The sequence below is a fragment of the Perca flavescens genome, chromosome 10, assembly GCF_004354835.1.
Source record: "Perca flavescens isolate YP-PL-M2 chromosome 10, PFLA_1.0, whole genome shotgun sequence".
NCBI lineage: Eukaryota > Metazoa > Chordata > Actinopteri > Perciformes > Percidae > Perca > Perca flavescens.
This window is the reverse complement of record NC_041340.1, coordinates 23,745,279-23,772,349: the sequence shown is the minus strand read 5'-3', so window position 1 is coordinate 23,772,349 and position 27,071 is coordinate 23,745,279. Positions and strand designations below refer to the sequence as shown.

Genomic DNA, 27,071 nt, shown 5'->3' with positions numbered 1-27,071 from the left:
TTTTTCACTATTTTGTGACTAAAGAATTAAATTAAAAATAAATCAATATTGAAAATAATAGTTAGTTAGTTAGTTAAACAAGTTTTCCTGGTAAATGGCTGTATTAGTCTGTTAGGGTTAGTAGGGTAGTAGTCTACACATGGCAGCTTCATTATTATCTCAATTAGTTTGTGGTAAAACATTATTTAGGAATTTGCACCATATGAGCAGAATAAGAACTAGTCTTAAAACATTTTGACACAGGGCCCCTCTCGAAGACAGGCTGACAACATTAGCTAATAATGCAGGACCTGACCTATAGTTGATATTTACGGAAGAGGATTAGGTCCACATGTGAAAAATGTAGGATACTTGAGTTCTGAGTTTAAAGTTAGATTTTATTATTTTTTTTATAATTGTTTTAAGTAATAATCTCAGAAATCTGAGATTACATTTAGAACTCAAATAACATTTTCACGTGGCCCTTTCCGTAACTTGATCAATAAAATTACCAAAACCAATCGACAAGTGATATGTGGCACATGCACCTGCTTGCCTGGTCGCTAGAGGGCGTCGCCCCCCTTCACAACTGGAAGTGTGTCTGTTTTCCAGCCACCAGGCACATGTTTCCCTGCCTCTCATGTTTCCTCTCACTCTGTTCAAACCTCCGAGAGGGAAAAGAGACCGTCCCAGTCTGCGCTCCTCTCTCTGCACGCCGCCAGCAGGCTGATCGCTGTCTGCTGCTCCGCACTAAGTCCTGGAAAATATCCTGTGGAGCCACGTAAACGCCGTTTCTTTCATTATATAACCAGCGAGAGACAAAACTGCAGCAGAGTTCCAGTGCTGGTCCAGGAGATGTCCTGCAAGCAGAATATGGTGAGCGCCAATTTTCTAATCTTTTCGTTATCCGCTACCCCCCCCACACCCCCCCCCATGCAGCACTGCAGCCCGAATCTGTGTCAGTATTAGGGCATGGTTTATTGTGGTCCATTATGATGGCATGCATGTGTAAAACTTTCTCCTGCCCATACTTGAATAAATCAACTTGAAGATATGCTTGACTGTGTAGATTAAAGCCTGTAAAGTATAGACACAGTGCTGCTCTCAAGGAGTTTTAGTCCCTAAATCAGGGTTAATCCTTACAGTTTGTTTTCACTGTTGACTGGCAACTGGCAGTGTATTTGTGTCTGTGTGTGAGAGACAAAAGAGGAGAAGAAGGAGACGGATGTATGAACATTGAACAATGATTTTTCTTTTTTTTTTTGCCATTTATTTCCTGTGACGTTGCAGCTATGGTGGTCTCCACTGCAATGTATTGAATAGTCTTTGGCCTGCACGGCTGTAAATGTTTGGGTTGAAGCTCACAGTCCCAGAGTCTCTTTTGATGCACAGGAGTTTGGGGGACAAAAGCTGTTTCTGTGTGTGAGAGAGTCTGAGTGAGTGACTGAGTGAGCGTTTGTGGGGTGGAGGGGGAGACACCGGCCCAGTCTAAAGGGACTGCCAGGCTGTTGTCGTGGAGACCAGAGGCCACAGGTGACCTCTGACCTGAGGACTCATGGAGCGTTGCAGGACGAGTCCTTTTGAATGTGGTGGCTGTGGGTGCGTACTGACGTAAGTGAAGGAGTAGTTCTGACAATAGAGAGACAATAGGTGTGTGATCTGTTGTTGGAGACTACGTGGAAACCGTTCCTGTCATTAAGGAATGGATTATAGGATAATTTCAAAGAGGTGATAGTGGGTGATAAACTGCTGGTGTGAATGACTGATCACTGCATGACAATCACTGAGACAGCTTAAGTATTGTTTAGGGTTCAAGTCATCGCCCAAAAATGCATTTCTCCATCTCCGCCAGCTCACTTCTTTATGACACAGAGCTGACTGAGGGATGAGATTTTGCAATCAGTTCTCCATTATCATCAACTGCAAAAACAAATCTAAAAGTGCAGTGTTAGCTAGTGTTGTGTGAGGTCAGGATTGACTGCGAGATTACAGTTTTGAGGGTCAGTTCTCCCAAATCCCACACAGTTTGTTTTTACCTCAGTGGTATCTATCCACGCAGATAGCTTTAGGATCAGGACGTTTTGAGTTACTAGTGTCTGGAACTTCTGCCACCAACCCAAGAAAATAGAGATAAGTGGAATTAAATTTCTGCTGCTAAAGAAATTGACATTTGACTCAACAGCAAAAACTACTCATGGCTAGATAACACTACGGTTATGTGACTAAATGTGGTTGTTTCTGTGATTTGGGTTAACTGACCCTTAAAGGCTGCATTAAAATAAAGTGTTGTAGCAGTTTTGGCATCTACCTGCTTAGCCGAGTACTCGATCAGTGAATCTACAGAAAACTAATTTCCGATCATTTTGAGCATCAACTGATTGTTTAGGTAATTTATCAAGCAAATACAGCGATAAGTCGAGCCAAAACCACGCACCGCCCACTGGCCAACCGGCCGGAAGTTAAATGTATAATTTCACAGCTAAACAGAACACTAAAGTATGCTTCTGAAAACACAAAATTGGCAATGCAGTAACAAATCTTGATTCATGTTTGATCAGCGCAGCATAGTATGACAATTTGATCGGAGTTCATCAGCAGTCATTGACACTGCGATAGAGACTCCTCGGCTCTGATTGGTTGTTTTCCTTATGCCATTAGGAGCACCAAGAGGAGGCTGAGGAACGTGATTTCTCTCATAGATGATCTGATTCATAAACTACTGTCAGAATAAAGTGACCATTTCAGCAAATATTATTTTTTTAAAGAAAGTTCCCAGCTGTAGCTTTAAAAGAAAAATCTAAATATATTTGTTAATCTTTAAAAGACAATGATTATTGCCACATTATCAACTTTGGGATATTCGATCAAACGTAGCATGATGCTTGATTTTATCAATATTGCAAAGCCCATCTGTTAGTTAAAAGCTCATCGGGAGATTTTTGACGACAACCTATTAGCACAGTCTGTCTCTCTGCTGCTCTTCTCTCAGTAGAATCAGCCAGACAGCTGATGTGATGTCTTCGTTCAGCTGTTTGAGCTCCCAGGGGGCTGACACTCCCGTGTGTGTGTGTGTGTGTGTGTGTGTGTGTGTGTGTGTGTGTGTGTGTGTGTGTGTGTGTGTGTGTGTGTGTGTGTGTGTGTGTGTGTGTGTGTGTGTGTGTGTGTGTGTGTGTGTGTGTGTGTGTGTGTGTGCACGCGCGTGTGCATGTGTCTCCTTAAAGTACTGGCAGCTGATGAAGCACTAATTCTGCTGAACGGTCAGATGCCTGCTGACCATTTGCTTCTTGTTGCCTAACCCAAAGAGCGGAGGATACAAACTCCTCTCCATCAAGCACAGTAAGTTTGTGTGTAAGTGCATAGCAGGTCAGTCATGCATACTACAGTCTAGCAGATGGTGTAGCAGGGAGAGCTTAGCCATAATGGCACTGTGTTGGTTGACAGAGATTTCCCCTCAGGCCAGCCTGCTAATCAAACACTAATCAGCCCTTCTTCTGCACACTGAGTTCGGTCTGTCTCCCCTACTCAACTCAGTTTTCCTCAGATTCTCCTCCCCTTGCTCCCCATTTTCTCATTGTTTGCTCTTAATCTTGGGCTCATCCTATTACCCTATTCTGTCCCTCCTGTCTGCCCTTATCTCATAGACTCTTTATAGACAAGGCCATGCCTGATCGCTCTGAAGAGAAAGTGTCATGCTCATCACTTAGAGCTTTCACTCCTTGGTCATCCCTCTGCCTGTGGCTAGCCTGATCTGCACTCTGGGCCGTCTGTCGCTGTGATTAAAGCCTAGCCGGGTTAAGAAAATCACTGTGGGGCTTGGCCAGGTTATGAACGGCTGCTTGTCTAGATTCTGCACCTGTTTGATATAAGGCTCTTTAGCTCAAAGCTATCACAGTAAATTGCAATAGTTGGCATGGCATTCATTTCAGTATAATCAAAAGAAAGTGTTTGTCTGTGTTAGGGACTGCCAGAAATATACTTCTTATGTAATCCTGCACTAGATGATTATTTTTCAAGTGCCAATACAGAGCACCCATCCAAGTTAATCATTATCCCCAAATGGCAGGAGTTTCCTTTCAGCTTTCTCTATGTTGCCATTCCTGACATTTCCTCTTGACATATTTAAAACTAAAATATAATAAAACTACAACTACTTATCCTAGAGACACCAAAAAGACACCGAAAAGCTAATCAATATTTTATATTAAAGGTCCCATGGCATGAAACTGTCACTTTCTGAGGTTTTTTAACATTAATATGCGTTCCCCAGCCTGCCTATGGTCCTCCAGTTGCTAGAAATGGTGATCGGTGTAAACCGAGCCCTGGGTATCCTGCTCTGCCTTTGAGAAAATGAAAGCTCAGATGGGCCGATCTGGAATCTTGCTCCTTATGAGGTCATAAGGAGCAAGGTTACCTCCCCTTTCTCTGCTTTGCCCGCCCAGAGAATTAGTTCCACCCATGAGAGAGAGAGACATCATGGCTTTCAAACAAGCAAAGTGGCAGTTGGTCAAGGCCACAAGCCCACCCCCACAACTTTACAGCTTTGGTTTTGGCAGGCACTGTTTTCATCAAAACAGTCACTGTACTCTACCTGCCCAGCTCCCAATGCCAGACACAAAGTTAGTGACTAACAAATTAGTGCAGCTTTTAGCATTTATTTCCCTCAGAAGTTGTTAAACACCTTAGCCATAACAATAATATGTTAGTGTTTGTGTTTGCAACTTGTTCCGATGGCCCCAAGTGGCCAAAATAAATGTAATACCTGTGGGTCAAATATAGATATTGTCAAGTTAGATGGGTGTCAATGTCTAAAGAAGCAGTAGATAAGGCAGTTTAAGGCAGGAAAACCAAATCTACTAAAGTACTACGATCACAAAATAACACCTGAAATGCAAACATCACAGATCCCTGATATGGGACAGCATGCAGGCATCTTAGCAAAAGTATATTTTCTCTGCTTTCCTTGTCTAATCCAAAGAGGTCAGAGCTTTCTGGAGACACTTTAAATATAAAGCCTCTGTCCACTTTCTGCAACCATACCTGCTGTCTACATCAATTACATAAGCATTGTGATTGTGTAGCCATACCTTTTGTTTTCTACATTCATTTTTAGATGAAGCCACATTATCTGCCAGAAAACACTTAAAGAAAGCACAGAACATCACAGATTGATGAGATATAAGTGTGAGTATGCATGGGTGGATTTGGCATAATGAGGAGCTTGCTTGGTGGCCCACATGCTTATTTCTATCAATCAAAGTCTCTTCTGCTGCCAGATGAACTTGGCATAAATTTTCAAATTTAAGCATGGCAAAGTACTCTGTGTCCTGTATTTCCTGGGTTATTACTGACTGCGTGGTTGGTTGAGCCGCCACCTGACTGCTGAACAATAGTTTAATTGTCATGGGACAAGCGGGACCCCCTGACCTTCAGAGGTGAGAGGTCTGAGAGTGTAGGAGGGTGGGCAGACCCCATGCTGTGGCCTTTGTCTATAAATGTCACCAACTCCGAGGGAACACGGAAATAGCCGCTAACTGTGGCAGCATCTCATCCTGGGGCTATTGTCTCGTTAACGAATGTAGCCTCTATACCCTGTGAGTCAGGCCAGCCTTATCGTTTCTTCGTGTTTTTATTGATCGGGCTTATCTCCCAGTGAGGAGAAGCGCCCGCGCTCACCTGCCTTCTACACAGATCAGCAGCAGTGGTTACTCTGTGTGTGTGTGTGTGTGTGTGTGTGTGTGTGTGTGTGTGTGTGTGTGTGTGTGTGTGTGTGTGTGTGTGTGTGTCTGTGTCTGTGTGTGTTGGGATGAATTGTGTGCATGCAGAGCACTTGGCCCTTGTCTATTTTATTTAGTCTGAAGAGTTGTAGCGTTGCAGAACAAAAAGCCATAAAGTCGAAGCCCTCCTCTGCGAGTGGGCATTGTTGTTTATTTATAGCTGCGTTTACAAGTAGCAGTCGTCAAGGCAGCCGCAGCTCTGTTCTCTTCGACAGCATTTCAGTTTGCTGTCACATCCTGTTCTTTTACATGAAATCAATACGGTGGATTTAAAGGTTACGTTCGGTTACCGTGACCTGCACCTCACTCAGGTCACACAGGGAGTAAAGTGGAACAGTGGACTCACTGGCACTGTAATTTAACCTGTCTTGTTTACTTTTTTTTTTAAGAAATAGTTTGACCTTTTGGAAAATACACGTATTTGTTTTCTTGCTGAGAGTTCAATGAGAACATTGATATATCTCTTTGTATTTGTTCTGTAAGTATGAATATACAGCCAGCAGCTGGTTAGCTTAGCTTATCACAAAGACTGGAAACAGGGGGAAACAGGTAGCCTGGCTGTGTCCAATAGCAACAAAATATGCCTTGTCTTTTTTAACTTTGGGTTGTTAATGAGCTTTAGAGGTGCTGGTAGGTGGATTTTTGTACTTACAGCTTAGAGCCAGGTTAGCTGTTTCATTATGTTTCCAATATTTGTGCTTAGCTAAGCTAAGATAAGCTAAACGTATGCTGGTTCTAGCTTTAGATTTACCATACATGAGACATGAGAGAGGCATCAATGTTCTCATCTAACTTACGCCAAATGTCGACCTATTCCTTTAAGAATGGATCCCAACTGACAGAATTTGAAAATATCATGTCTTTCTAAAAGAAATGACCGACACACCGAGCTCAGGGGCGTGTCTTACCAAGGATTATGTTATTTCTCAAGAGCCAGACATCCCGCATGCCTCCCATAGCTGGTTCCGGTAATGGTATTGTCCAGAGAGCTTAGGCAGAGGAAATGAGTCTAGCTTGGGTTGTTGTCTCGTCTAGTTGACTGGTCAGACAGGTACAGTATCGCAAGCAGGCCTTGACTCGTCCCTCTTTGTTGTTTCTGCTTGTGTTTCCATCTATGGATCTCCACATTCCTATTCTCGTTTTGTCCTGTCCTCACCTTTTGCTGCTGCAGCCATTTTTCCATCCATACACACACACACACACACACACACACACACACACACACACACATGCACCATCTTTACACCTCCTCCAGGTTCCCAGATCATTCTTGTTGGCGCTGCTCTGCCGGCCAGCTCAGAGACTTACAACTGAGAATCTGTGGAATCTGAGACTGGATATGCCTGCGGGGCCCAAAGGTAATGACAGGGGCAAAGCCAGCGGCACCTGCTCAAGTGTTAGACTGGGCTGCCTAGCTTTGATGGGGTTATCCCCGCCTTTCATTTTCCAGCAGATTGTCTTCAAATTGCATTTAGCAGGCTAAAGGGCACCACAAAACATCACATTCTTGCTTTGGAATGCCCTTAATTGTTACATTGCTACATTGTGCATCGCTGGTTGGCAAGGTGCTTTATTAGCTGGGATTCCTGTGTGCCTACCTATTGGTGCCAGCTTTAGGAAGTCCAGATACCTCCTTCGCTCCCCTCGGCTCTGCGGCCTGCATCACATGGCAAAGAAAGGAGTGGATCTCTCCTGGTAAAGGAAGTGAACAATGTCCTCTTTTTTTCCCCCTCCCTCAGATGCGAGCGTCTCCAGTTTGAGTTATGTAACTTGATACGATGCAGAAACCGTCCAGTAACCCAGCATTAGTAAGGGGGACTTACTATTGACAGACTATTGTCCAGACAGTCCACGCTGAGACAACCCCCACATGCTCTCATTTTCCATTCCTTCCTCATCTACGCTCTCTTATTTTTTCCGACCCTCATCCCTCTTTCTCTGTGTTCCTGCTGTCTTGCGTCTGTTAACGCAAGTCCAATCCTTCAGTATTGTCTTATTATCTGTGAGCAAACAAGACACATTGTATTGTTGGTATTTGTCCGGTGAAGCTGGCTCTTGAATGTCAATACAGGGTCTGGAATGACCGCCTCAAAGCTGGGTCACATGCAGGGCTTTTGTTTGTGAAACTGGGAGAACCAGTCCAACCACACTGGCATCTGAGAGGGCTGGAAGAGCACAAAGAGATGAGCAGGTGAGGAGGGTAGGAGGAGGGAAAAGTGAGAGGGTGTAGGGTGAGCGGGAAAGTACCAGGTTCTCTCACGGGAGTCGAAACTGACTTATAGCTGCTGCAGAGATTGACCTAGTGATTACTCCCAGTTTCATATATAAAACACACACGTACACAGGTACATCTCCAGTGATGCTGCTGTGTGTATTGAACCTACCCTCATGTACAGCTTAAGATCAACTTAGTCTTCTATTTAGATCAGAGCAAAGTCATCTTGTCGTGGCCTGCAGGTCAGTGGTTAGGTCCAGACAGCTCCCTCCCATCCGAACACCTCCCAACTGCCATCACAGACTAGAAACAGGAAGTCATGTGGCAAGATAATCAGTAGCGCGAGCATGAGACAGAAAGAGAGAGAAATAGAGTGAGCATTTTATCAGGAGCAGAGAAGTGAATTTTCAGGTGGACAAACAGACGAGGTAAATAGGTGACTTTTTTCCTACATTTTGTTTTCATCTCTATTATTTGGGTTTTTATATGCTTATAAAAGTCAGTCTTCTAATACTGAAAGTCTACTGTGTCATATTAGGTTTCAGATAACAGCAAGAACTCGCCTAACCTGTGTGTGTGTGTATATATATATATATATTTATACAATCCTGAGCTTGCTTCCGGGAAAGTTGGACTTATTTGCATGCCAGCAGGCTCAACATGCTATGAACTCACTGTGATTTAAGGCTGTTTTGTCAGAAGAAAAGAGTATGCTGCAGAGAGAAGAGGAAAGCAGCCTGATTGTTAATTAGTCATCCCTCGAGGCATGCTTGTTTGCAGCAGAAATGAATTGGAATTGGCTAACTTTTTAACTAAATCTTCTCTCCTGGGTGAATGACGTCACACTGAGCAGCAGCCTCAGCCTCCCCATTCACTTCCAGCACAGAACAAATATGCTAATTAACTGTTAATTATTTAACGTCCCAAAATGGAGCCACATGGTGCTGAAAGAACAATATATAGGATTATCTGCTCCGCTGAGTTGTGCACCTTGATTACTTTTTCTGTGTGTGTTTTTGATGATTGTCGGTCTGATGGTCTATTTGTGTCCCTGGAATTCCCCCTGAGGAATATCCGTGTCTCAATGGTGTACCCAAGCTGTGTAACAAGATTGCATTGGACTGACTTGTATTATTATTATGTCAAAGGTGCAATTCTCCTCACGTTTCCTGTTGCTTTGTTGTCATTGTTAACAGTAAAGTTGTGTCCCATGTCGGCTTAGCCAGCGGATTTTCAGTAGTTCCCACTGTGCTGCTTCTTACCACTAACAAACAACAAACGCCTTTATTTACAGTGTTGATCCCTACAGTGCTGATCCTCTGACTGTGCATCAGCATGCGTCAGCATGAGTGTTTACTACCTGACACGCATCCTGCTCGGCTCGTCCCCTGGTGTTAAGTGCAGATGGATCAAAGAAAAAAGTTTGCAGGGATATGATCAGTAAAGCTTTTTATCTTTTTGTGGTTTATTTAGGCTTGGATAGCAAAGCATTAACATTAAAGCAGTCAAACTGTGGGTAAATCCATATCTGTGTATTCCTCTGAATCGAATTTTCAGGTGCAGTCCACACATCTCCCTGTTTGTGTTTGTGCTGAGTGTGTGGTCTAACATTGTGTGTGTGTGTGTGTGTGTGTGTGTGTGTGTGTGTGTGTGTGTGTGTGTGTGTGTGTGTGTGTGTGTGTGTGTGTGTGTGTGTGTGTGTGTGTGTGTGTGTGTGTGTGTGTGTGGATGGATGCACGCACGGTCGCTGCGGCTGTTAAGTGGAACTGGTTCAGGTGTGGGTCGATGTGGGAACCACTCGATTTCTATCTCTGTAATCACAGAACGGTGACTCCTACATGAACCGCTCCAGGAAACAAAGAAGCCACACAGAGAAAATAGAATCTCTGCTCATGTCCCCCCTATCCTCACTCTAATGAATTTAATAAGCTATCTCTCATGCTTTTGTCTCTATCAGCTCAATTTAACACTGTATGGCTCCCCCGCTCTGATTATGTGGTAGAATTATCAGTCATTAAATGTCTGATATTACCAACTTAGCTCTCATGGGAACCAAGGTGCTTTGGATAATAGACATTTTATTTTATTTTTTTAAATAACCCACAACACTTCAGGGCCCCAAGCAGAGAAACGGGCCCCTGTCTACGTCCCCCATTTCAGTGCTGATGTGAAGGCGCATTAATAATTACCTGGTGAGAAATGTAAGGAATGTGAGTTTGTTTCCTCACATGGCTCTCTCCCTTTACATTCTTCACTCTGAACTTGAGCTCTGCGGTGAACACACTGCTGATAGCAGCAGTTGGCAAACACTGTACAGGCTTTGCTTGTTAACAGGCTGAACAGAAACCAGAGAACTTGTACTGGATTCAAGATAAGGGGAAATAAATAGCATGCCACTGTTGTGTGCTTTCTCACAAATTCCAATGAAGTTAGTGAGGAAGTATTTCTGTATGGTGCTGTTTATTTTCATAGTTGTTGACCTCTTTGATGACATCATGGAAAGACTGGAAATCTGTGTTTAGTTCAGTTAGTTAGCTGGCTGGTATTGAAAAATGCCTCGTCATTCAATACCAAATTTCAATACCTAAGGAGTAAATCTCATCAGCGTCATTGAGCCAGTAAGTATGCAGCATGCTGCTACCAAGATCTAAAAATGCTGGTGATAGGCTGTCTAACGTTACACGTCGTATGCATGCAGGGAAAAACTCCATATAGTAGTAGGAACTTAAAAAATAAATGAAAAGATTTGCGCCGTAATGTAATGTTATTTCTTTTTTGTTAAAATGGATTTTATGAAATTGGAATTGAAAAAAGTAACGTTCAAAAACCGGTATCATGTTAGTCACAGCATTTTTTTTTTAACGATACCCAGCCCTAGTTAGCTAGCTAGCAAGTAACGCAGGACATGACGCAGATTTCTTGCGGTCACGTAGTCGGTGCTTGAGTCTCTTGCTGTTTCTGGCGTCTTTGTGTAAATGAACCTTTCCTCTTTACATGATAGAAACTTCAACAGACTTTGTACTAGGAAGCTGGCAGGCTAAAGTCCGTTTAATGTCCCGTCCAACTGATTCAGACATTTGCGTTCTCTCACGTGCAGCTCCTTCTGGTAATGTCTAGATGAGTTTGGGCTAGCAACAACAGTAACTAATGCATGATGACTCACTATTTCTTGTGATGGTGGAGCAGGTGGATAGTGTGAGACATGCAGCTGCTGCTGGATACATATAACATTAGAAATTCTATTTAAGTGAAGGAACACAGTGTGTTTTTAAATTATATTTGCCTTCTATCAGATTTACCTTTAGTATCAGATGTATTTGATTTGGTTAGCATTAGGGCTGTCCTCGACTAAAGAAATTCTCAGTCGACTAACACTCATACGATTTTGTCGACTAATCGATTAGTTGATTTAATTGACAGAGCTGTGCGCTTTGAGAGGTGGTTAAGACTAGAAAAGCACAATATAAATGTAGTTAATTAACCATCTGTAAAACTGAGTTTCTCCACAATTAATCCTGCAAAAGCACCACTTTAAATCTTGTGTTTACCATAAATGTGCTCAGAAGTTTCTTGGAAATAAGTAATTAAGCATGAATAAGCATAAAAAATGACTAATCGACTAAAGAAATCTTAGTCGACTAAGACCAAAACGACCGATTAGTCGACTAATCGACTAAGAGGTGGCAGCCTTAGTTAGCATGTTGTTTTTACCACTCGAGGTGATTGATAGATTAGTGTTTACGCGTGTGTGTGGGGGGGGGGGGGGATCAGTGAAGGTCAAGTGGATGTCACTTAAAACAACACTGAGGTCAGGTACTTATCCTTATGCTTCTATTACTAATCTCTCTTTAACACACAGACACACACACACACACACACACACACACACACACACACAGACACACACTCATCAATAGATGTTGAACTTGTAACCTCACTGGGGGGATCAACACAGGCATTCATCTAAACAAAATAAGGGATTATGCAACCAAGCCTTTTTCACATTACTATTGAAGACTCTTTGATATTTTAACAAAACAGACTCTTTGTACTGTTGGAAGAGAACCAGAACATAGTTTGTTGTTGTTGTTGTTGTTGTTGTTGTTGTTGTTGTTGAATACATAAAGTCCCCATACATTACACTAATAATGCATTTGGAGGTAAAAGGTGGTCCTGTGTGAGCACACTCCCTCGGGTGCCATCTCCTCACACTGAAGCAGCATTATGTAACATCGATCAGATCCAGATCAAAAATGTTCCATGAAACACCAGTCCAACCAGTCACCCTAGATAACCCTAACAATGCTAGAGTAGTCAGAGCCAGTATTTGAATTCTGGGCAGAAACACAATACTGTAACGTCAGCAGAGGCAGTAAAGGCCAACGCATGGCAGACCGCCATCACTACACTTACAGATGCAAAGCAAGCAAGCTACCCACCTCAGCTGGTCCGCCTCAGAGGAGGTCCTGATAGCTGGTTTCATTGAGTTTGTCCAGGTCAAAGCCAGCCAGTCATGATCAGGATGGTGAGACTTTTAAACAGAGATGTGGAGCTCATAAAAATAGCGTAACTGCATATCCTCTCAGGAAGCCATTGTTTTCCCAATTTGTCCCAAATTTTAACTGTTCAAGGTTTTCTCTTCTGGATCGGTAATAATAGAGGCTGCTGGGGAAGTTATTAATGAGAGTCTGATAGCATTTTGTTTCATCTATCTACTCGGCACAGAGAGCAATTTGAAGAGGGAGCCAGCTCAGATTCATTAAACCACTAAAATGTTAAATATAGATAGTATGTTGAAATAATAAGACGGATGAGAAAGGATCTATCTTTCAATTGTTCCAATATACTTACTGGACAGACTGCCTTTACATTTTCAGTCATATTTAGGGATAAACCTTAAGATTTGTCCACAAAATTAAATTGAAATAGAGACTAAGGGACAATGAAAATGTGCAACATAAAAGGTTGGGGATGTGCTCCAAAATCACATGAGCACGGCCTCATGTGATTTCGCAAATGGTGTTTAAAATGCCAAAACCATAAAAAAGGTATTCTAAAAAGTGATTACTATTATAGTATTGATCATAAAGCATTTAGAAAAGTATTGAAATGTCTGCAACTGTCAGTATTTGACAATAACAGTATTTTAATCAATACAGCTGTCTATGCCTCACTTTTCACTCATAACTACAACCAACAGTGTATTTTTACACTTCAAGTCTTTTTTTCAGTTTTTGTTGTTGTGTGGACACTGTGTTAAATTCAAGATTATATGCACATGTATGTAAGGTTGTTTAGCAACTGCATTTGTACTAAGACTCTTATTAAATTGTGTGATTATAATATTGCTTAAAAGACATAGTGCAACACACACTGCCAGAAAAAATAGTTTGGTGTTGTAGTATGGTATACAAGCTGCTCCAGTGTTCCCTAAAATGCGTTAGTGCTACCCTGTCAGAAATCAGAATAAAACGTCTGCTCTAAACTGTCTGTGTGCTCAATAGCGCCTTGTATCTACAGCCATGACCAAATACGACCCGTTGACCTATGTAAAGACTCAAGTGTGGCTCATCAATAGAGACAGTGTGAGACTGAACACTGGGCCTTCAGCTTAAGCACCACCACATCTAACCACCAGTGAATTATGGCTGTTTCACAGAGACTGCTCATCATCTTGAGTGTCATGAAATGAAAGTCGACATTTTAACTCAAAGTTCTGTCTGCCCTCTCATTCAGAAAACCGAAGACAAGAATCACCTCGAGGCAGTTTAGTTTGAGGCATTTGACTACATTTCTATGAATGTGTGTAGCTTGCCATATTTTAAAGATGTATGACACTACATGACATATAAACTGCCTTCAGACGCACAGAAGAAGGAACATTGCACGACCCTGCTTTTCAACGTCTTGGCTCCTCTAAAAGGCCTGAGGGTCTGGGGACAGGAACGAGGTCTGTCTGCAGGATTGTCTCCCATCCATAATGAATAACCTGCTAACAATTAGAGGCTACTGCTGAGCAATCCTCTGCTGTCATGCCCCAGAGCCAGAGACACTCTCACACTCACTCATTAGACGCTAGTATGTAATAGTCAATCAGAGAGTGAAGCACTCCTTTGCTTCACGTGTAAGATAGTTCCTTCCTAGTTGGCCTCCGGCATAGTTCACCCTGCTGCTGCTGGCTGACAGATTTATAAAGTCAAAACCGATATAAGTCACACTTGAATTTACATGAATTTCATTTTGTGCTCTCAGTGGTAGAAACGCATCATCCAGAATATCCAATTTTTGGGGGGGTAATTGATGAGATCCTTGTTTTTCTCCCAACATGTAGAAAAGTTGCATTGGTTGGCTTTGATTGTAAGAACTGGTGTTTACTTATTTGATTTCGGCAACATGTTTAGTATGAAAAAGTTACTCTTCTGGCTTCTTTGTGCCACTGTTCCCACAGATGCCCAGAGATCACTGAGCAGGTAATGTGCATAATTAGCCTGTCTTGGTTGTGAAAGGCATACTTTGTCAATTTTAAACCAGCTCTGTGTCATCTTTGTGTGGGCAACGTGTTTAGAAGAATGGTGTTTTGCTTCCCTACTTGACGCCAGTGCACAAAGAACCCAGCAGAGCCGAACAGTGGCGGTCTGCCGAGATCTGCCAGATGACGCAAAACGCATCAAGCCAAACAACGTTTATCTAAACACACTGCCCACACAAAGATGACACAGAGCTAGATCTTAAACAGCAAAATATCTCTTCAAATGTGGCAAAAGCATCTCTCTTAGCATGATACATCAAACCTTTGACAATGCAACAAACCACCATGATATCCTCATGGCAGAGTAGGATTTAAATATAACACTCCACTTCTCTTTAGAATAAATGAAATAAGGCCAGTAGCTGATTTGGTAATCACTCTATTGTGTTTTACACAACCAACAGCTGTGAAAACTAACAAGCAACGCTTTAATAGAACTTATATAATGTAACAGTGTGCGCTGTGTGGGAGTTTTACATGTAACCTGCAAAGTTACCCCACGAAGGTAAACAAACTTTGATCATAGATCAGGGGAGAGAGAGTGCTGAGGGAAGAGGGCAGAAGATCTGGAGCTGCGAGCCGTGCATATGCTTTTTTCGGGGCAGTGTTGAGTGACCTGCGCACACACAAATGTGTGAGTGAGCGTCCGTGGGAGTGAGCACTTTGTGCATCAAAAGCTGACGAGCCCGAGCTTGTGTTGTGTAAAGCATTTTTGGAATTTGGCTTCCTCGTCCTTCTCTTCTCTGTCTCAGTCTCAGTGCTGACCCTTGTGTCTCTCAGGGTTTGAAATGTCCCCTCTTCACGCTCAAGCATTTCAATGCAAGCTTTGTTTTCCCCTCAGGACACCTGATTACAATATTTTAGGAGAGAATGTCCTTGAAACCTTCCTCTTGAAGGCTGCATGTTTTGTTTTCTTTGTGATTATAGTGAAGTGGCAGTTGTATGGTTTTCTTGAAGAGTTAGGGTATCACCCTGAGAAAACTTGAGCCAAAACCTCACTGAAAGGCATTAGAGACTCACACCTCTCAGCAGCATGTTCACATCTTTCCTCTTTAGTATGCACTGCTCTATATCACAAGGACTGTACAGTATCGACAAAAAATAATGTGATCGTATACCTCAGCGAATTGCAGTATTCAGTATCACCCTTTTCCTGTTTCAAGATAAGCTGTGCAGTCCCACATAGTAATTATACTAATGCTCAGCTCAGCTACATTCAGCAGACTGACAATGTGTGCTGACCAGATATGGTCAGTAAATGAGTTTCATTCATGTACTAATTTTACTTTAGAGCTCCGGTTTACAGCATTTCATTTTTTGAAGGAGGCCACTAGAAACAAGCGCAGCAGCAGCAGCAGATGCAGGTAAAGGTGAGCAGCATCAGAGGGATAGAGAGACTTTGATACACTGATTTAGCTTTTGATCAAAGTTAGCAGCTTTTGAAAAAGCCCATCACTGCTTTGAAAGATGCATAAATCAAGAACAGAGCACTTTTCAATTAGACCATAACTGTTCAAGGCTGTCAGAGAGCACTGCTTTGATCCGTGTGTGTGTGTGTGTGTGTGTGTGTGTGTGTGTGTGTGTGTGTGTGTGTGTGTGTGTGTGTGTGTGTGTGTGTGTGTGTGTGTGTGTGTGTGTGTGTGTGTGTGTGTGTGTGTGTGTGTGTGTGTGTGTGTGTGTGTGTGTGTCGCATTTCTGGGCCCCATGGTTAGTTGGGGCTGGGCTGTAAATCTTTCTGTGTCTCCTGGTGTACTTGGGCCCATAAACTAGAAGGCAATTATGGAAAACAACTGGATGCAAGATTTCTTCAGTCCTGCCAGATTTGTGGTTGCAGCCTAAAAGGATTTTTACCTTCCTATCTACCCTAGAGGAATTGCTTTGCCTCACCTCATCCCCCAGCTTCCCGTCAAGCATCGATTGGCCTCTCATGTCTTTGGCAGATACAAGACACAAACAGAGTAAAATACCGTACCTAAAAATACTGTGTCAGACCTTGGCTAGTGGCCATTAGGTTTGGCACACTCATGATTTATTCATAATGGTGTGAGACACATACACACTCAGCATGACCTGCAATGACTCAAATCCATCATGTCTTACTCTGACCCAAGACACAGAAAGACTTCCTGGTTGGACGGCACCAGAGAAGTACCTAGTTGTCGCATTATACTTGATTATATTCATCATAATTGATTATCAGGTTTCTTTCCTCAGCTTGAGTTCATGTATTGTTATGTTGGCTTATTAGGAGCTGGATGCTTTAGTGGAAAGTTTTACATTGGGAAAAAATCGTACCTCATGAATATAAACATGAGCAGCTTGGGCTGCTTTGATCTGGGACTGGCTGAGAGCCCCGAGTGGAGTGGGCTGGAGCTGCCGTTGCACAGCTCTCTCTGCCTGTTTTAACCATTTGCATAATTGTTCTAACTATGCAAAGCACTTGATAAATGTGGATTGTATTAGAAGCAAGAGGAGATCCCAGAGTGTCACTGCGGGTGTACGTGCTCATACATAGTATATTCCTGTGTGACAGCGAGAGAGAGAAATTGCTTAAAGGTATACGAGGGTGTCATGACTGTGAACTGAGTGAGAACTGATGGTCAGGCAGCATGATGGCCCAGTCATTAATCTGGATGAGCCTAAATTTGATCCCCCAAGCAGCCATGCCCCCTGCCAAAGCACTGTAGAGCAACCACCATACTCTATGTGCATGTTTCATTAAAGAAAATCCTGTTCATAGTCAACATTTTACGTAAAACGAGTTTCCAAAGCTTGATTTCATAATTTCTAGGCACTTGGATCAACTCATTTTACTATTTTATAAAAAAAAACTAACTTGCAGCGACCTGAAACTTGCTTGATGATCAATCCATCATCAATCCATCATTAATCCACCATTTTCTGCTTTATTTTTCCGTTAAGTTCTATTATTGCTTCATATTAAATGCAGATGCCTGCTCTGATATCTGAGGCTTAAGAGTCACCTGTCAAACATCACCATTTCTTATGCAAGAACAAAAACAGCATTCATTTTACTTATTGGTGATCCTTCAGGTTGGATCTTGTGACAACATACCTTTACAGTAGAGTAGCTTTTGGCAGCCATATCTCAAATATCCGATGTCTTTGAATGGACGAAGGAAGGAAAGTTAGGTACAAGTTAGGAAATTAATCTTAATATTTGTTTTCTGGTTTGAAACATGGTTAGCAGTAATGTTAAGTATTCAAGATTGGTAGTTAATGGGCTGAAACAAGTAAATGTCCAATACTACATGAGCTGGCTGAGCACAAAAGATTAGATTGCCTCCCTCTGGTCCTGTTTATAGTCAGAGGGACTGCGGCGTGTTTGTGTGTTTTATGGTCTGGAGAATGTTTTATGGCTGCTGGGGGTGTTTATGCACGGGAAGAGAGAGGGTCAAAGGGTGAAATCAATAGTGAGTCGTAATGAAGTTGTCTGAAAAGAAGGAAGAAAGAGGATATGTGGGTGATTTGACAGACAATGCTGAGAAAAGATTTGCGGCGTAGAGCTGAAGAGGCTCAAACTCAAATTGACAAAACAGTAGTGTCTCTAAGGTAGGTGTTGAGGTAGCTTGGCAACTGGTTTAGTTCTGTCAAAATCGAGAGAAAATGTTAGTCATTATATTGTTTCTTTTCTCTACAAAATGTTGACTGACAGGAAACTAAATCTCACACAGACAGCCATCATATCTGTGGGCAACATAATCAGGCCATGCTAGACATATAAAGACACACTGTATGTTCCCTTTAAAACCCTTTTGTCTCTGAACTGTGGCCTCCAAACAAAAAACATTTGGATTCACATGCTTTTCATGAGAGACAAGAACATTTGCAAACCAAATAAGTTTCGTAGCAGGATTGTGATGTGATGCTGCCCTACCGCAGAAAAACCACCTCCCTGATTCACATGACACTGTAGTCTTTTGCTGTGCCTGCCTGTTGTGAAAAGGTAACATGAGCTTCTGAGAGGCACAACATATGCTGTAACAACTGCATTATGAAATTTTCACTTGGGATTTATCCTCTTTGTAAAGACATCCTTTTACATTCATTGTTCTCCTATAGGGTTTTGGTGACGGTCAGCTTGTGTGTTTGTTTCATAGTGAAAAGCTACGCTGTGATGCTGTGAGAAGCTGAGTTGTTCTAGCTGTGCTCTGAGACAGCTGTCTGTACAGAGAAACACAGCTGATGAAACGTCCGTCACTTCATGCTCTTCCTCCAGAGATCAACATCAACCCAGGGTCGTAATGGGGCAAGAGGTGGAGTTTATTTCAGTAAAGGAGGAAAGACGCAGAGCTTCACTTTGGTCCAGACCGAAATAGCTCAACAACTATTCCAAAAACGATGGATTGTACAAATATCCATGGTCCCTAGAGGTTAAAGTGTAATGACTTTGTTGAGCCCTTGACTTTTCATCTAGCGCCACTGTGTGGTTGACATTTCGTGTTTTTAGTGACTTAAATTTTATTTATAGTATCAAATCATAATCAAGACACTTTACAGTAGGGCTGTGCTCGATTGAAGAAATTCTTAGTCGACTAACACTCATTCAATTGTATCAATTGGTTAGTTGATTTAATCGACAGATCTGTAAATCTGAGTTTCTCTGCAAAGAGTCATGCAAAAGCACCACTTTAATTCTTGTGTTTACCAGAGATGTGCTCATACGTTTCATGGAAATAAGTCATTCAGCATGAAAAAAGTATAAAACATGACTAATCGACTAAAGTAATCTAAGTTGACTAAGACCAAAACGACCGATTAGTCGACTAATCGACTAAGAGGGAGCAGCCCTACTTTACAGATAGAGTTGGTCTCGATCAGTTGAGCCACAGAAAATTAATCGGCAACTATTTTGATAATCAATTTATGGTTTTGAGTCATTTTTTAAAGAAAGAATGCCAAAATTCTCTGGGTCCATCCTATCAAATGTGTTAATTTTCTGGCTTCCTTGGTCCTATATGACCATAGACTGAAGGTCTTTGGGTTTTGGACCATTGTCACCTTGGGTGTTGAGAATTTGTGATTTAAGAGACAAACAACCAATCAATTAATTGAGAAAATAATTACCAGATCAATCCATAATGGACATAATTTGCAGCCCTAAAAAGCCCAGAAGGAACAGTTAGCTGACATTTAAAATGTAAAATATGCTACACAGTTTGCCAAGAAGCGGGGAATATCTTAAACAGTATACGCCTATAATGATACGTTGACCAGAGCATGGTCATCTTGGTCATTAGCTTATTATCTACTAAACAGGTCTACATACTTCACCTTTGACTTTTTCTCTTTTTTCACAGAGCACCTTACCCCCACACAGAGCCCTGTAACTAATGGCAACCTCAGTCCAGACTCTTCCTCTGACCCGTGGCCCCAACAAAAACTTCCGTAACCCATTGCCCCTCTCGTCCCGTTGCGGCATGGGAAGTGTAGGCAGTCTGGTGGAGAGGCCAGATGTGTCTCCGACTAAAGGCAGCCATGCAGTGCCCCAGGTGAGACCCAAACAGACCAACGGCCTCCTGAAAAAAGGCTTCACCCAAAGAGAGCTACTCAACTACCTCAACATCACCAGGTGAGTGCTGCTCTATAGAAGCCGATGCTTTTGTACAACATTTCACATGTTGCAACTCTGAAGGCAAAGTATTCTGCCAGGTACTATAAAATGTGACAGGACTTGGCCCCAGTTGACCTACTGTGCTTCCAAACAGAAAAGAGCCTAAAGCAAACGCAAGCAGGGACGGTAAGAAGGACGTTATCCCTGGCCTCAGCTCTGCCAGTGGCCGCGAGGAGGAAAACTTATACGCCAAGGTGTACCATAAAGACGGCACCGAAGTAGATTTGACAAAGAACTCACTGCCAAGTGGGGGCAAGTATGAAAAGGTGAATATTGTTGCAAAAGGACTATCTTATTTTTGATGATTCAATCTGATGTGTTGTCAAAGAAACACGATTTTGTTCGATTCTCAAACTCTATTACTATTTGAGTAAAATAGATAACTTAAATGAATCAGGGCAATCTTGAAAGTATTACATTTTAAGGTACTACAAAGCATCCTCTAAAGCAGTAGGTATGAGAAGGACTGAGTATTGTTCACCAATTCAGGCACAGATGCACCATTGTGTTCTTTTTATGAATGATATACAGCCAGCGAGTGGCTGCTGGGGCGTGGTGCAACATAGCCTGTTACCAGCATAAATCAACCTTAAATCACCTCGTGCTCACCAGCATAGATTGAGAATCTGCCACTTGCTGTGTTGCTGAATTTGTTGCAGCAATCAAATCTCACCGTTTTTTGCTTGAATTGATCAACTCTAAGAACACAGAGGGTGGGACAGCATTGATTTAATAGAAACATTGTAATTTATTGTTCCTTAGCTCAGCCCCGTTTGCTGTAAGGTCTCTCTCTCATCTTTAGCCTTCACTCTATTACTTTCTACTATTTTTGCATCCTCTTTTTCCCCCCCAGGCTCGTTTAAGGTCTGCCTTCAAGCCCGTCACCCCCAAAAATTTCAGCTCCATGCAAAACCTCTATCCATCTTCCAAGTCGGAGGATGTGAAACATGGCCTTTCAAACGGGCTGCACAGAGCATACGCCCACGTTCCCAAAGCTGTCTCCACCTCTTCCTCCTCTTCCACACCTTCCCGTCATGGAGTGCCGACATCCAGTGGTAACAAGGTATCTCAACACATGATCGTAACTTTAAGCCTTGATTGCCATTATTTAGGACTAAAATTAATCTTTTCTCAACCTATTAATGTTACAGTGATGAATAACTGTATAATTATGACTGTGTAGGCCCACTCCTCGGTGCGTGGGATGAGCCAGGAGGATGATAACCTGTCAGACTCGGGCCATAACTCCATGAGCAGCCTGCCGCCATACCGGCCTCCCTTCCGCCCACACCTGTCTCACATCAGGTCTTCTGCGGCATTATTTTCTACTTTTTATTGAAGAGTGTTGCTATAATTGATTTTTTATTTATTTTTTTTTAGACATAATGACTGTGTGGGTGGTGATAATAGAAGAGACTTTAATGGCCATGGGGGTTTCTTTTTTTTTACCCTAGTGCATCTATGGGCCACATCAACACCATCGGCTCCCTGGACCGCACCGCTCTGGGCCCGAAGGCTGTAGGGCCAGGGGGCGGGGTCATAGGGGAGATGGCGTGTCGGAGCATGGCAACGCTGAGCCGTCTGGCTCCATGTGGAGGGGAGGCTCCACCTCCTTATGAATGGACGCTCTCCCTGTCTGTTGAAGAAGTGGTGAGCGATGGATGGATGGATGGAGGATGGATGGATGAATGAGCCGGTCAGAATGATTTACAGACTGGTAAGTCATTCATGTTGTCTTTTCCAGGTCCGGGATCTGGAGGAGCGCCTGGTGGAGAAAGAACATGAGCTGAAACAGATGAGAAGAAACCTGGATGAGAGTGAGGGTGCCATCGCTCAGGTGAATCTCTTTGTCTGTTCTTCACCATCAATCTATTCATCCATATAACTGCCTTTCTTTTGAAGTTTGACCCCCCCCACCACCCGATCTGCTCACCACATGCAGGTGTTTGAAGGGAAACAGCGTCTGTGGGAGAAGGAGGTGGAGGAGCTGAAACTCCTGTATGCCGCCAAGCTGCGTCAGGTTTCCCAGCATGCCCAGCGCTCCCAGCGCAGCCTGCAGTTGCAGCTGTTCAAGGCCCAGCAGGAGAAGAACCGACTGCAAGAGGAGCTCAACAGCCTGAGTAGGGAAAGGAGTCAGGAGGCTGAAGCCATGGCGAAGCGAACCAGTCCCACTCTGGAGGAGACGCAGTGGGAGGTATGAATTCCTTTCTCGTTTGTCCTGTTAAAATGATCCGACAAGGTCCGTAGAGTCAGTAAAAAAAAAATGTTCTGCTCCTATCCCTTATTTTCCTCTCAGGTTTGCCAGAAGTCAGGGGAGATCTCCCTGTTGAAGCAGCAGCTGAGGGACTCCCAGGCGGAGGTGACCCAGAAGCTGAGTGAGATCTTCCAGCTGAAGACGCAGCTCAGGGAGACCCGCACAGATCTGCGCAACAGGGAGGGCCAGATAGATGCACTGAAGCTAGTCGTGCAGGGGACACAGCGTCGCAGGTGCCCCTCTCAGACTGTACATGAGGATGGAAAAGAAGCAGAAGAGAGTCCTTCAGCTGGGGCAATAGGTAGATTTATGTATCTGTCTCTTACCCGTGTGCAGGGTTCAAAATTAGTACAATTTACAAGCCAAATGCTGGTGAAAAAAAAACGCACGTTGCCGGTACTTTTTATTTACTAACCAGCCAAAAAAAAAAAATGGTAATCTATTAAGTGGCTAGTAGAATTTGAACATTCACAAGAAATTTGGCTGGTGGACGAAAAAGTAAATTTTGAACCCTGCCTGTGTGTACATATTGCCACTGGCCGTGTTTAAACTACGTGCTTTGATGGTTAAAATGAACACGCCTTACTTTAGTCATGCTGAGGCGACACAAGCGCAGATAAGAGTTGAAGCTCATTTGTTGACACAGCACTTTACCAAAAACATAAAAGTAACCATCTAACTGATCAACATTCAACCACCAAAACAATTTACATAAGTATTTCAAACCTATTTAAGCCTGCAAATGCCAAGCTGACATACTGTACATAACAGGGGAAAAGTTTTTAAAAAGCAAGATAATTATACGCCACAGATGACTGTCTACTATCCCAGCAAGTGAAGCATCCAAACTGTGTTTCTTATCAACGCAGCTGGATCTTGTCTTGGGTTATTTTGAGTTACAATACGCTTGGACCCGAAATCAGGTTATGTGACTAACCGGGTCAAGAGCAGAGTTCTGTGCACATTTCAAAGCAGCCAATGTCTTTCATTATGTGTCCCCTGCGGCTCTGCTTGGACTGTAGTTGAAGCCTTGTGAACCTTTGTGTTGCAGGAGGGTGTGGGGGCACTACGGAGGAGCGCCTGCGCGCAGAGCTCCTGCTGGAGCGACGCCAGAGCGAGGCACAGGCCACGGCTTTCGAGGAAGAGAGGCAGACATGGCAGGCAGAAAAGGACAAGGTTATTCGCTACCAGAAGGAGCTGCAGGCCAGCTACTTAGAGATGTATCACCGCAATGAAGCGCTGGAGATGGAACTGCACCAGCTGAGGGCAGGCAGAGAGAGAGGAGGAGGAGGAGGAGGAGGAGGAGGAGGCAGCGGCAGCAGAAATGGGACATTGGAAAGAGAAGTACCAGAGCTGAGGAGTGAGAGAGCGGGTGAAAAACAAGAGGACAGACCTTCCTCTGGTTTGCCGTGGATAGAGAGAATAGAATCATCTGAAATTTGAATGTGACAGACTTAACAGCATTTGCCAGGCAAACGGTTTTATCCAGGAAGTATGTTTTCTACAGAAGTCCAAAAATAGACTAACTAAGTTAAAATGATGAGATAAGTAAACATTTTGACTTACTAAGACTTACTAAACATTTTAAGATCTAAGTTTTGACCTAAGTCAGAAATGATTAAAGATACCACGTTAGTAATTATGACTAAATAATTTACATTTTCAATTACTAAGTCAAAAATGCTTTATTGAACACATCTCTTCAACAAAATGAGGAGGTCCTGAGTCCAAATTTTGATCTTCTATGTAAAAATGATGAGCTACTCAGTCAAAATGATGAGACATTAAGTCAAGACTGAGATCGTAGTATCTCAAAAGTTTGACTAATAATTAGCTCATCATTTTGACTTTGATGAGTATTCGTATTTTTATCATGCATAACTCTTCATCTATTTTTCTTCTTCTGCCGGCAAAAACATGGGCTTCCATAGTTTCCTGTCCGTTTGCCATTCTCTGCCCATGCACCCTCGTTGATTGTTTAATGCCCTGATCCTGCAAAGACGGGACCAACAACCCCCACAGAACACACTAAGAAATACTGTCTGAGCCTCATCTGTCCATGGCAGAAGAATCGAGTCAACTCTGTAAAAAAAAAAATACAGCCAAACACAGAGACAATTGATATCCTGATAGTTACTATTTTGTGTTCGTCTGGTAGTTATTTTATGGTTTGGACTGCTTGACAGTAACCAAAGGATTCAAAGGGATTTAGTGTGGCCCGGTAACATCTCAGCAGCTGTTCAGTCTGTGGTTCTGTGGATTCAGGGTTCACCTGGGTTCTGTGAGGAAAGCTGCATCTCTGGGTTAAGTACAGGTATCTGGGATTAAAGCGATCATGGTGCCAAGGTACTAATTGCTATTTCTTTGCCATCAGGAAAACTGTGTACCATACTTAAGAAACTAGAAATGTTGGACTTTTTCCAGCTCCTGTCAGGTGATATCAATATATTTTGTACATAATGTCATTTTGATTTGACTGGCCTTTTGTCATTGTATTTCAAGCACACTGTTGTCTTAAATGGGCATATTTCCACATCTTTTGATTGCAGTGGAAGCAATCAGCAGATTAGGATAGTGAACATAACTGCCCTGCTTATTGGTGCACATACCCAGCCAACAGCAATCCAATGCATGACATAGGTGAAGTTGTTCTCTTGTATTGTTTATTAGTAATATATGAACATTCAGAAGCCAGCTCTCAACCGACATTTCAACATACTGTGACTCTTGTCTATTTACTGGAATTAAAACTGTACAGTATAAATATATGTTTGTTTTGGATTCATAATAAACCTTATGAAGCGGTTTAAAAGCTGTTTAGTTGGTGCTTGCCCTTTTGCCATTTTCTGGTGTAAATCAAGGCTGCAAAATGCTTTATAATAGGCTTTTCTGTCCACTGTTGTCAGAATTAAACTCCCCAGAAATCACTCGTCTAAATGTTAGCGGGTAACTGATGACATTCACCAGAGGGCTCAGACGCCTGTCTGCTCTGAAGGGGCTTAAAATCTCCACAGAGCGTGCCAATAAAACCCAAGGACAGGAGATTTATGACAGAATGAAACAACTGAGCGGTGGAGGCTTTTGGGACTAATGTGGCTTTTAGAGGTTGAGCCTTGAATCCTTATCTCCTAGCCTCTCCCTAAGGCCCTCCTGCTCTACCCCAGCCAGTAATCACATACCATCTCCTGCAGTACAGACAGCGGGGAGCTGGAAGGTCGGCTGAGATGGAAACACAGGACGATCCCTGTTTGCTCAAGAAAATAAGCATTTAATATGGAAACCACCAAACTAGAACATGGGTGCCGAGGATATAATGGCCGAGATTAGTTTAACGCATGGCTCTTTTTAAATTCCTGCGTTATGTTAACGGAATAAAGCATATCTATAAAAGAGTGTGAAAAGTGAGGGATGGCACATGCAAGTCCATAACGTAGGTTTATTTTTTTTATACACGATCATAATCTGAATAGCTATGAGCTGTGGCTGACTCACAAGGCCCTTACCTTGGCATTTAAACATTATATAAACTGGGGCTGAATATAACTGCACGGGTCAGGAGTGGTGTACTGTAGTGGGATGAGGAAGGATTCTTACCTCACGTTACCACTCTGTAGGAGGGCTGCAGCGCTGAATGCCATCAGTACTATTTATCTGATGAGTTCCCATGATTATTAAACAGTGTATAATTCATGTAGGGGGACAACTGGATATTTGTGTGAAACTCATTTCAAATTAAAACCTCTAGCCTGAGATCTAATAGATTTGAAGGCTATTTAGTCCGGAGTATGGCTACTACAGCAATAGCGCCACCAAGTGGTGATGAAAGGAGGGCCGAGCAGCTGTAAAACCATGAAGACAAATAATAAGCGAGTTATGGTTAGGAGCAGGCCACCACCAAACGCCATCACCACACCTCCAAAATTGACTTGGAGTATAAATTTTTATTTTCATTTCAGATGCAAGTATATGAAACATGTTAAGAGGATAAATATTTACAATAAAAGTTGCATAACACACAGAAAGCAGGAAATGCAAACCTTCAACAAAAATCATTACGACAGAAGTACAGAGCGCTAAGCAGTCTATCTGAAGGATCACCCAAAGAAGCAATGAATGATTGTCAACCAAAGAAAGAAAAACAGAGGGAATTCAGTGAAAGTCCACACAAAACATGTGCTTTAACCCATTTCCAAAATAAAACCCAAGATTCAAAAAAATAAAAGATGTGTATCTTAAACTCTGACTTAAAACTATGTGTAATGTTGCATTGTCAGTGTGAGCTATGCTGGTGCGGTGCTTGCTGACCCAATTAGCCTCACTAGGAGTGTGAGGTGACATCACCATTTTCAAGAGGACATGGGAACTTGCACGAATAGTATCAATCATCTAAACATACTGTGATGTACATCCAAACGCCTTGGACCTCGTGACACGCCCCCTCCCCCCCTCCCCCGGAGGATGCTTACACATCACCAGCTCAGCAATACATACAAACTTTAATCACACCCAAACTATCAGCCTCACCAGTGAAATATCTTTGTTCAAGACTCCTTATATAAATGTACAACTTTAATACTAACTGCAAAGTGTGGTATGAACTGTTACAATGAGCCCTGAGGAAATGTATGTTGTTTTTTAGTTTTTTTTTTATATGTTTCTGTTCTGACTCCATCTCAAATAAAAGC

At 42.6% G+C, this 27,071-nt stretch overlaps 1 protein-coding gene across 3 annotated transcripts; it reads left to right on the top strand.

The window, feature by feature from the left end:
• Positions 1-546: 546 nt before the first annotated feature.
• On the top strand, positions 547-25,198 carry n4bp3 (NEDD4 binding protein 3). 3 transcript variants are annotated; one of them, XM_028590236.1, is made up of 10 exons: positions 547-855; positions 19,819-20,090; positions 20,227-20,398; positions 20,986-21,195; positions 21,316-21,437; positions 21,587-21,782; positions 21,877-21,969; positions 22,075-22,326; positions 22,429-22,687; positions 23,438-25,198. In XM_028590236.1, the coding sequence occupies exons 2-10, from the start codon at positions 19,852-19,854 to the stop codon at positions 23,827-23,829; spliced, it is 1,935 nt and encodes a 644-aa protein (XP_028446037.1). In that variant the 5' UTR covers positions 547-855; positions 19,819-19,851; the 3' UTR covers positions 23,830-25,198. The 3 variants fall into 3 exon arrangements, with proteins under 3 accessions (XP_028446037.1, XP_028446038.1, XP_028446039.1); XM_028590237.1 differs by lacking the exon at positions 547-855 and adding an exon at positions 8,319-8,396; XM_028590238.1 differs by lacking the exon at positions 547-855 and adding an exon at positions 10,416-10,586.
• Positions 25,199-27,071: the final 1,873 nt, after the last annotated feature.

What these genes read in the sequence shown, in the direction of transcription:
- n4bp3 (XM_028590236.1), top strand. Translation starts at nt 19,852, where the DNA reads ATGGCAACCTCAGTCCAGACTCTTCCTCTGACCCGTGGCCCCAACAAA. An exon ending in CCACACCTGTCTCACATCAG is followed by an intron (nt 21,438 to 21,586) that starts GTCTTCTGCGGC and finishes TTTTTACCCTAG; the next exon opens with TGCATCTATGGGCCACATCA. An exon ending in CCCTGTCTGTTGAAGAAGTG is followed by an intron (nt 21,783 to 21,876) that starts GTGAGCGATGGA and finishes TGTCTTTTCCAG; the next exon opens with GTCCGGGATCTGGAGGAGCG.